The sequence below is a fragment of the Macrobrachium rosenbergii genome, chromosome 39, assembly GCF_040412425.1.
Source record: "Macrobrachium rosenbergii isolate ZJJX-2024 chromosome 39, ASM4041242v1, whole genome shotgun sequence".
NCBI classification, from domain to species: domain Eukaryota; kingdom Metazoa; phylum Arthropoda; class Malacostraca; order Decapoda; family Palaemonidae; genus Macrobrachium; species Macrobrachium rosenbergii.
In genome coordinates, this window is record NC_089779.1 from 11,022,529 (window position 1) to 11,034,403 (window position 11,875).

At 38.6% G+C, this 11,875-nt stretch overlaps 1 protein-coding gene across 1 annotated transcript in view; it reads left to right on the forward strand.

The window, feature by feature from the left end:
* The window catches only part of LOC136825745 (uncharacterized), a 69,802-nt gene that overhangs the window by 27,772 nt on the left and 30,155 nt on the right, over positions 1 to 11,875 (forward strand). The window contains exon 2 of the mRNA XM_067082571.1: positions 9,647 to 9,781. Within this exon, the coding sequence (XP_066938672.1) occupies positions 9,647 to 9,781 (135 nt within the window). The remainder of the gene's footprint in view (positions 1 to 9,646; positions 9,782 to 11,875) is intronic.

The window sequence follows — 11,875 nt, forward strand, 5'->3', positions numbered from 1 at the left end:
ATTATTTCACTTTGTTCCTCTAAAGTATTCGAGTATTTAGTTGCTTTCACGGCTCAGGATGTTTTTTTAACCAATTCTTCAGTTAAATTTACGACAAATACCGTGAAGATATTCGCTTTAATTATTCATATCATATGTACGAACATACATGTAAGGGCTGATTTGCGCATGCGTGGAGGGTTAGGTATGCGTGTTCACACTTTTAGTAATAACACTTTTAATATCAGCGGGAAATAGAAAGACATCTCTCTCTCTCTCTCTCTCTCTCTCTCTCTCTCTCTCTCTCTCTCTCTCTCTCTCTCTTCTTATTTATTGGTACTGGGCTCTATACACGTTTTTCTAATTTATGAGAAAACCCCATTTTCATATATTGTAAAATTATACCGGTGATTTTTGTGAGACACCCTCCGATAAATTAACAAGTTCTGAAGGAACCAGCGGGGAAAAAATGTAAAAAGTGTACTATTTATGTTCTAGGAAAAACTGAATTCACAGAAGTTCGAGGATCAAACTTTACTCAGCAAGATCAAAATCTTGGAACAGTAGTAAGAGCTCAGTGGGACATGGAAACACAGCAGTTCTGTCACCAGGGTTAAGATAGGTATTTTATCATTTAAGAATAAAATATCCTCAAAATTCGTACTCTCTTTTGGGGAAAGCAAAGAGATGATGAGCTTGAATTGTAGCGTCCACAGAAAATATGACGGTGTGGGGGGAAAAAAATAACGTAAGCAAAGGTCATAGGAAGGTAACTGTAGGAATATGATAAGCAATAAACGTCATTAAGGAGAGGCGTCCACGAACAGTATGATAAAGTTCCTGCAGTTTTAGTACTGCGCGTCATCCATTTTTCGTCTCATTTCCCCGTCTCCGTTCTCCTTGCCATGAAATGAATTGATCGCACCCATGAAACATACGGAACGGTCTCATTGCATGGCATCACTTGGTAACCATTCCTTTGAATAAATGCATGGCGTCGGCCAATCATCACACTCAGTTTTCATTATTTGCCGTTTCGTGGAACGAGCCCTCAGCTCCTCGGGGGGGGGGGGGGGGCGAGGAGAGTAGGGGTCGAGAGCTGCCGGATTAATATTGAAGGCATCAGACCCCATCTTCGCCTTCTCACGCTCTCTCTTATTAAACCCCGCTCGGTATATATATCTGACCTGCACATGTCTCGTGTCATATTAATTCTTGGTGTATAGACGAGCGCGCAGAGAGAGAGAGAGAGAGAGAGAGAGAGAGAGAGAGAGAGAGAGAGAGAGAGAGAGAGAGAGAGAGAGAAACTACTTCGCGAAGACGTGAGGAAAGAAAGGCACTCCTAAGTGGGAAATTATTTAACAAGCGTTACTTTATTGAAATAAAAAAAAAACTTTGGAGAAATTACTGTCTTCAAGAAACAACTTGAGAGATTACTTTAAGAAAAACGTGAAGGAAAAAAATGGGGGTTTATAAGGAGAGAATCTGTTTTGTAAGGATTACTCTACTCTTGAGAGAGAGAGAGAGAGAGAGAGAGAGAGAGAGAGAGAGAGAGAGAGAGAGAGAGAGAGAGAACTACTTCGCGAAGACATGAGAAAAGAAAGGCACTCCTAAGTGGAAAATTATGTAACAAGCGGTACTTTATTAAAAAAAAAAAACGGGAAAAACGACTTATTTCAAGAAACAGCTTGAGAAATTACTTCAAGAAAAACGTGAGGAAAAAAAACGGAATTATAAGGAGAGAATCTGTTTTGCAAGGATTACTCTACTCCTGAAAAACACGAGAGAGAGAGAGAGAGAGGGTTGCATTTCTTTTTAATGAGCGGGAGAAAAATGCAGCACCGTTTAAAGCAAGGAGTATTCAAAAGGAGAGACCATTTGTATCAGGCAATATACAGCAGGTGATCCACGAAGTTTGATTATGAAAAACGGTGACGGATTGAGACGTAACGGTCACTTTTAAAGTTTTTAAGTTGGCCTCGTAGCTATGATGGATTAAGATGCAGTTCCCTTTAGTTCGGTCCACCTTATGAAGGGAAATAGGAAGACGAAGTGTTTAGCGCTTCGTTTAAAGGGAACAGCCTATATCACTTTGACGTAATGGAATCAAGACGACCAGTTCGCAATAATATACTTGATGATGTATTTTGTGTGCGTGTGTAAGCAAAAGGAACGTCCTCCTGAGGTGAGTAATGGAATATGCCAAATAAGAAACGCTTCAACTCTTCTGTGGTTTTAGTTTCAACCGTAAACGTAGATATAATCTAGGTTATAATCCAGGTGACACCTCGCGCTAAATTACATTTTCTCTTAAGTTTTTCTTCTTTTCATTAACGATTTTTTCTCCTGCCTCAGTAGCCAATTATTATTCTTTTCATTTGCGTATGTGCGTATTAGAGAAACAAAGGAAGAATGCGTAAGAATGCCGTATTTTTCGTGCTACGTTCGCTTTCCATATCGAGGGAAAAAGTTTTTTTTTTTTTTTTTTTTTTGCTCATGAGAGATAGCAGTAATGACTTTGTGAAATAACAGTAAAAACTAGTTGTATTTAGGATTACTATTCCGCCATATATTATTGTTGCCGTTACTCATTTTTAGTTTTCTAGAAACTATTGTGCCGACTTTGTCCGTCCGCACGTTTTTCTGTCCGCACTTTTTTCTGTCCGCCCTCAAATCATAAAAACTACTGAGGCTAGAGGGCTGCAAATTGGCATGTTGATCATCCATCCAACAGTCACCAACATACCAAATTGCAGCCCTCTAGCCTCGGTAGTTTTTATTTTTTGTAAGGTTAAAGTTACCCATAATCGAGCTCCTGACAACGGTATAGGATAGGCCACCACCGAGCCGTGGTTAAAGTTTCATGAACCGCGGCTCATGCAGCATTAAACCGAGACCACCGAAAGATAGATCTATTTTCGGTTTCCTTGATTACTCTGTAGCGGCTGCACAGAAAACTCGATTGCGCCGAAGAAACTTCGGCGCATTTTCTACTTGTTATATTGTGCTTGCATTCTTATAGAAGTCACAGATCACAACAGTTGAGCTTAGACATAATTCCGCTGTTGCTTCATGTAACTATTAAGGGAAGAACTCCCCTGACGATTTAAACAAACTTGAGAACCTGTTATCAAGGAGTTACAACCTTTTTCAACGAGGGAAACTGTATTCCAGAGTTCCCTAAGTTTTTCATTTTTCGTTTATTTGTTTAATTATTCTCTTCAATACCTGTCTGCCATCGCTTCCGCTCCATAATGTCAGAATACACAAGCTGTCATGAGAGCACTTCGAAATTTGTTTTGGTCCTAAATCGTCATTGCTGCCCGAGGTCTTTAGACTTTAGAAAGACCACTACTGCCATCTCTGAAAGAGTCTTCCTTCCAGACCGAAAGACGAAATATGTAAAAATTCTATTTGTAGAATTAAAAAGACTAACGGCTGCTTCTTTCCAGTTAGGATACACAGACCACTGCATGTAAATCCAGATTATCTGATGGAAGGACGCATGATTTCGCGTTCGCTTGGGAAATATGGATATTCCAACGTAAGCCGAAGATTTTGAAGAACATTCCCATGTGCAGGGGCGTTAACGTATATCAGACAGGCCCTGAGGGAATGAGAGTAACGTAGCTTAATTTTCCCCTGGCATATTGATGCCTCGCCCATCTCAGACCCACCGGGAAGAAATGCTTTATGGGGGCCATTTCGTTCCTCTTCCCCTTTTCTAGAGGTAAAAAAAACCTTTAGGGCAGAAATTCCCTTGTAAAATAAGAATGAGGAAAGGGGTTCAGGATTTATGATCCTGAAAGAAAATAGTGATGCATCGTTGAACTTTGCTGTATTTATGAAGATTATGTATTTTCTTTACGTTTTCTGATGGCGTGCTCTCTGCTTAGAGCCACGAAGGGGCAAGTTTATAGTCCCCGTTCATTTTTACCTAACATTCGCTTTGGTCGGTTCGAACCTAGTCCTGAGGTCCACAGTGGTCCTCTTAGACCCTGTTATACTTTACCACTACAGGCAAGGGTCAGTGTTATTAAAAGCCATCTCCCGTAGGGGGGTAGGGCCCTCAGTGCACCTCACGCGCGGTGCACTGTAGGCATTACATAAGGTTCTTTGCAGCGTCCCTTCAGCCCCTAGCTGCAACCCCTTTCATTCCTTTTACTGTGCCTCCGTTCACATTCTTTCTTCCATCTTACTTTCCACCCTCTTCTAACAATTGTTTCATTGTGCAACTGCGATATAGGTCCCAGCGCTTGGCCTTTGGTCTAAATTCTAGCTTCCATTCCATTCTTTCTCTGTATATATCAACTTTATTTCCACATCTGGCTATTGCGGAATTTGTTGCAAGTTCTACCAAACAACCAAACAGTTTTACTAGAGGCGACAAAGTGAAGGAGTAACTTGCATTTGCATTGGAATAATAAATAAATAAATATATATATGTGTGTGTGTGTAACGAAGGGGAAATAATTCTTCCAACTTTACGTGTCTTCATTTTGTTCGAATCCTGGTGCTTGAACACGACGGGCAAGCAAATGAGAGGCAATTTTCTCGCAGCATTTCCAAGAGAAATGGCCCCGTGTTATATCCTGCACATTCATAACGGCGTCCGGGCAGCGAATCCTAGGCATAATCTCTAGAGGGTTGTATTAAGTGAGGAATTGGCGTGGTAAGCGGGAGACATTGCTCGTAGGACCCTCCCGCGGTCTTGTACACGATTCCATCATCATTTCATCGTCATTGTCTCTTTCTCTCTCCTCTGCTGACTCTCTTATTGGTCTTTTTCCTCAGTTCTCTTTGTTTTTCCCTTTTCGGTTTCCTTACCTACCTTCCACCGCTCTGTTTGGTTTTTGTTACTTTTTTGCTAAGGTTAATTCTTTTCCCCTTATCTTTGTTTCTCTTTCATACCTGCTGAAAAACCATTATTTTTTGGTTTCTTCTTCCTTTCATGTGTCTTTCGCTGGTTCTTTTTATTTATATTTTTCTTCGTTTTATTTTTGTATTTTTATTTTTCCTTTCCTCTTCTTTTCCTTATCTCTCTGCTTCTGCATTCCTTCTCTTCGAAATATTTCCTCTCTTGCGCCTGCATCACTTATTTCTGGCTTTGAAACTTTGCCTCTTCTCCTTTTGTTATTTTATTTTCCATTTCCATCCTTCGCTTCCTTGCTTCTTTCGTATTTAATCTTGTCTCGCCTTATGGTATTCAGTTTCTCAGGTTTATTCTCGCCTGTGCTTCTTCCATTTCTACCGTTCTTGTGGCTCTCTCTGCGTCTACCATTCCTCGCTTGTGTTTCTCCTTTCACCTCCTCTTTGGTGTTTCTGTGTTCTGTATGATTCTTATTTTTCCTCTTTCATATGCACCCTCTTCCCTCTCTTTGAACCCCATTCTTCAATTTTACTTTTGCGAACATTCGCTTTTTCAGACCGGTTTTCCTCTTTTTTTCATCATCATCCCTTACACCATACCTCTCTCTCTCTCTCTCTCTCTCTCTCTCTCTCTCTCTCTCTCTCTCTCTCTTTCCCCCCCGTCTCGTACATCTTTTCTGTCACACCGATCCATATCTATTTTGTATTAAATCGCTGGTCAATGTGATACATCCTGAAGTCCGCCAAAAGGGGCGCTGAAAATATCGCTGCACGTACATCTCTATTAAGGGACCCTCCGTAGATCTCCATTAAAGCTAATTATCTTATTCCTCTTCGACTGGTTTTGAAGAGAATAGGCGACTGGTTGGGAGAGAGACAGAAAAAAAAAGAAGGCCTGCAAAATCGGTTAGGATACTTTCATATAATATTTCAAGTACTCCCTTTGATATTGTCTAACCGTTGTTGACGTTTTTTTGATTGCTAACTACCCTCACATCAAATATGTCATAGCAGAGATAGAAATGATGCGGAAATGAGAATGATCTATGTCAGCTCTAGTTTATATATATATACTGTATATCTAACTTCTACAGGTGCACATACGTGTAAACTGAAATAGATTATATTTTTATCCTCTGTCGCAGCGCAGCAGTCAAAGCACTGGAAGTTCAAAGCTCGACGTGACAAAGGAGAAATTCCCGCTTTGATTTTCAAAGGATTTCAGTGGAAACGCATCCAAAAATATTAGGTAATCGAGGAGTTAAGCGTTCATTACGCGTCGACTGACTGTAATTCTGTAGATTTGGTAAATGAAACCTGTAGGTTCGTGTCTTTGAAACCCAGTCCTTTGATTTCAATGCTGCCTGTCTTCACGTTGTTTATTTTACCACGACCACTCTGAAATCCGTGCATACAAGAACATTAATTCTTTTTAAGGACACTTGCCTGTGTCTGAAGCTATCTTTTATGTATTTCTCATAACTGTACAAACAAATTTCCGCACGGGATCTTGAGAGCAGATAAACCTAGGAATTTTTGTTATTTGGGAGGCGTGCCACCTCTGTGGGCTTTTTCGAATATAATGTTACTCGTGTAATGTTAGGCAATTCAACATATTTTTCCAGTTCAGTAACTTCTAGTTAGTTGGTTTAGATTGGACCGGCCTTATGCCACCACGGACCCTTGCGCGAAGGCTAGCTGTTAATATTGTAAAGTTTAAAGGGAATAAGAAGTCTGGTGTGGACTTCTGGACTCGACGCAACGAACTGAGACCAGTTTAATTTTATCTTGAAAGCAATGATGATTTGTATACTTTTTCTGAAATAATTGTGTGTATTAATGATATATATTTACATACAAACACACACATATACGTGCATATATATATATATATATATATATATATATATATATATATATATATATATATATATATATATATATATATATATATATATATATACGACAAGGTGAGAATGAAAATTGCATTTATATTCAACAACTACCTCTTACTTTTCTGTAAAAGAAAATATTGAGATGGCTATTTGTCTGTCCGCCTGCACTCTATCTGTCCACCCTCAGATCTTAAAAACCACTGAGGCTAAAGGGCTGCAAACTGGTGAGTTGATCACCCACCCTTCAATCAAAAAACATACCAAACTGCACCCCTCTAGCCTTAGTAGTTTTTACTTCATTAAAGGTTAAAGTTAGCCACGATCGTGCGTCTGGCAACACTATAGAACAGGCCACAACCTAGCCATGGCTGAAAGTTTCATGGGCCGCGGCTCATACAGCATTATACGCTGTACGGAAAACTCGATTGCACCGAAGAGACTTCGGCGCATTTTTTACTTGTTTTTATTGCTCTGGGCTGCGAATTCTGTTGCAAACACTTGATAGGTCGATATTGTTTACTACTATTTTAGAAAACAATTGACGTCACAGCCATCAGATTGGTGAGCCTCCCTGGCGGGTATATCCGGATGGACGTATTTGGAAATTTAAAAACCAGTTACAACTTTAGGCATAGTGGAAAAATACATATTTTTTTTTATTTGGTTACAGGGAAAAAAATTTATTGTTACAATATATGGAATTCATAGCCTTTATCTCTCTCCTCTGATCTCTTTTTCTATAATTTTGTAATCTCCGCTCTTTCATTATCCAGGTTTATCTCTTCATGAGGGTTAGACTCAACCGCTACTTGTCCCTGTTTTTCCTTCATACAGTCAGTCTTCGACGAAGCTATATATATATATATATATATATATATATATATATATATATATATATATATATATATATATATATATATATATATATATATATATACATACATGTTTGTGTATGTATACAATATATATATATACATATACATACATACATAAAATGCAAGCGAGAGTTTCAGTCAGTGAGGAGAGACCCTCGCATTTTGTGAAAGGGAGTGTCATTTCTCCATGCCGTTTCCATGAGATCTCATTTGCTTGAGAGTACAGATTTCCTTCCTCAAATCCTCTTTGTTCATCGGAAATACCGAAGGAACATGTTCTGCCTTCTTTCATAAGCCCTTGGTAGCTCCTTACAACGTTCCCGGAGCATAAAGTTGGTCGTTTTGCGTTCTTTATGTGCATTCCTTGGATGCAGTAATTGCTCTCGGAAACATTAAGGCAATATAGCGATTGCGCCGCCGATTGCTTGGTGAGATTGTTTGTATTTTTGTGTCTTAAACGGGATGTTAAAGAATGTCATTTTACTTCGTTATTTCCAACAGTTTTTCTGTTTCTTTTGAGTTTGCAATGAAGAACCTTGGAATTAAATTACCATTTTGGTTCGCTGAGAGAATTAACTAGAATCAGAAACTTCTGTAGCAGATGCATCAAATCTATAACAAATGTTTACCCTTTGTGAGTTCGTATGTATGTAGGTGTCAAGCAGTTTTTTGGACAAGGTTACGATTTCATTACTCTGCGGTAATAACGGATCATGAGTACATCATTTTCGGTGGGGGCACGACAGCCATTTGCCTGTTTAAAAATTAACGTCATTCCATTAGCGGATCCAGAAAAATTCCATGGGGGGCGGGGCACCAGTTTTCATATGCATACATACATATATATATGTATATGTACATACATACATACATATGTATATGTATAAATAGGCTACATATACTGTACAGTATAATTATTACTTTTTTCTCAAAATTTTATTCTATAAAAATTTTTTTCCATTTTTATATTTCTCATTTATGTTATTGTTATCTAAATCTTCAATATTATTATTTTGTCATTATTTTTCATGGGAGGGGGCACGTGCCCAGGTGGCCCCCGCCCCTGGATCCGCTAGTGCATCATTTTTCTGTTGAAATACATAAATCATCAGCTTCATCATTGTCATCGTCTTCCATCTACTTTTCAGTTACCACATTCAGATAATTTCGTTATTTCGTAATTAGTTGCCAATTATTGTTTTATTTTTTGCGGTGTTTCAACGTGTGCGTAACTCGCCATATTCATAAAAGGTGGATGAAGTTTGTAGTAAGTTTTTTCCAATGCTCCTACCAACCACTGTAAACATACAAAACAAAAGTAAATAAAGTCATGGATGCAGAAGCACCAAAAAGAATAATACTGGTAGAGTGTAGCAGACGTCACAATGACGTTCTTTACCATCCAATTGACCCGCTTTAATACGGTCTTGTTCTTGCCCCATGTTTGAGGTTAAAAAAAATGTAATTTTTGTCCTGTGTTTTGCGTTCTTAAACTATTGTCTAATTTTTGTACACGAGGTTCAGAATGAATTTGAACCTTCTTTCTTTATCGTTAGGGTTTGATGGTTGCTTTCAATAGAGCCATTCTTTCTGAAGCAAATTCTCTCTCTCTCTCTCTCTCTCTCTCTCTCTCTCTCTCTCTCTCTCTCTCTCTCTCTGACTTATCATGTAAACCTAGTTTGCCCTTGTGAGAGATATGTCATCAGTCACGTGGACCCCTGTACAATATATTCATGCTGAACACCGCCTCCGATTCTCCGGGTACAGGGACCAGCGCCGTTTACATCTTTCCTTTGCTACAAACAGCCATGAAAAAACACCACCCCTTTAAAAACAGAGCCTTCGCCATCTCTCTCTCTCTCTCTCTCTCTCTCTCTCTCTCTCTCTCTCTCTCTCTCTCTGAGTGTGTGTGCGTGTGAAGCTGCTCTTATCTCACCGACCTTTTATACCTCTGAATAATTTACCCCTTTCTGAGATATGTTTATTCTTAAGAGTTGTCCCTGACATTTTTCTCTGTCCCCATCGCAGATTGTGACGCCAGCTCTAGTAGCCAGAAATCAATCAATCAATCCTCATCGCAGATACTCCGTGGAGGAAGCCTCATGGCCAAGATGGTTCTTTATAACATGGGCGTCTCTACTTCAGTTAAGAAAACGACTCGAGGTAGGAATTTGAAATGAAGGTTACCTTGTTTCCACACATCTTTCTAGCCATTTTTGCATTGTAGAGAGAGAGAGAGAGAGAGAGAGAGAGAGAGAGAGAGAGAGAGAGAGAGAGCTTCGATTTGGAACAGTTACATGGATGATAAAGATAAACAATGAAATGCTCATTGAATGAAAGATTCCTTAGAAAAAATTAGGTTATAGGCCGTACAGGCAGATTTTTTTTTCTGGTTCAAAATCCTTTCACTTTGGGGGAAGAATACGTAATTGTCTGTACTAAGCTTTCTCACCGTAAACACCCTTGATCCGTGACCAAGATTTAAAGCTACGACTTCATCATTTCGTTTTCGTTGTGTTTTCGTTTATTTAAATTTAATCCAGATGAAAATAGACAAAAAGCTACAAAAAAGTTTAAATTCGTAAATTAAAATAAAAATTAAAGAAAAACGTCTGAGTGTATTGCCCGAACATCCTTACCTACGCATGGTTTCCAGAAACATGAACGAGGCAGACAGAAGTAGTTATATATGTTTCTGTCAAACGCCAATGTTTTTTTACTTGAAATTTTTAACGTTTGATGTCCCACATGTTATCCGTGGTTACTATTAGTTAATGAGTGGCAGCTGGCGTTAATAATTCGTCCCTAGTTTGACGAACTGGCGCAAGCCATTTTTTCCTCATTCTGAGAAAATTGGCTTCAAAGATTTTGATATTATGCAGAGCTTCTAATTAGCTCATCTTCTCAGGCAATTTGGTTTGAAAATGTGACAACACAGACAGCTGAAGTTTTGGTATGTTATAGAGTAACAAAATCTGAGACACTTTGGCTGGAAAACTCAAAAACTTTAAAAAATTGGATGCGCCAGTTCGTCAAAACAGGGACGAATTAAGTTTTCCTACGGCATTCACGCAGAACCCTAGCCTAGTTCGTTATGTTTACTCAGCGCTGCGGCTAAACGTTCCAAGCGTCTTGTGGCCTTTTGCCAGATTAACAAAATTTACAATAAAAGGGAAGCATATGCTGTTTGCACCAACATCCATAAGCCCCTTTAAGACGAAGTGTCCCTTCCGAGATCCTAGTTGCCGAGTGATTAGGCCACAATTTTTGTTTTCTCAGCAAGATTTTCTCATATATTATTAACACCGAATGATTGACTTATGTTTTTGTTACAAATGGTTTCAATATATCTATCTATATATATAATATATATATATACACATATATATGTACATACATTCGCATGTACGATGGCGCACGCATGCACAGACTATCATGCCTCTTATCCAGTCCCCTTGTGCTTGTCGACTAGTCCAGGCATCTACTTGTAGAGAAGGTGGATTGTAAAAATAATAGAGGCATAAAATAAGTTACTATACCCTTGAAGGAGTTTAGTGGGCTTTTGGTTAGGAAAGTAGGATAGAAAGCATAAGGTTGGTAGGGGAAGAGCAACTTTTGGTTTACGCAAGGTAGGGGAAGAGCAACTTTTGGTTTACATAAGGAAGTGAATGAGTAAGAAGTGCTTGTAAGGAAACAGTTGTGTGAAGGTTTGAGGGTAAACGGAAAATACGTGTAACGAACAAGTAACAAAAGAGGCTCCTGGCATAATTTACGTAAATAGAATGAGGGAGTTATTGAATATGTATAGTGTATCAAGTAATTCATCTAGAGTTATTGGAAGCTGTGAAATGAATGCAAAGCGTGCGTAAATTCTACACAAGATTCACATTCTGCGCTGTGGAATATACAGATTATGGAGTGAATTGTATTATGGGGGTCGTCAGAAAAGGCTGTGTAAATGCCTAACTGACTATTGCTTGGTTTCTATCTGGACATTTTCCTAAACAGAGGCATTGGTTTTATTATTGTAGGCTATATATATTTATATATGTATGTATATGTATACATATATATATATATATATATATATATATATATATATATATATATATATATATATATATATATATATATATTATTTTGTGTGATGGTTGATCTGTAAGTTCTTACCTTGGCAGTGACACATCTGACTGGGGACCAACATGTACGTAAAAGAATGCAGTTGAGTAGAATGATATTGCAAGTAAAGGAAGGACT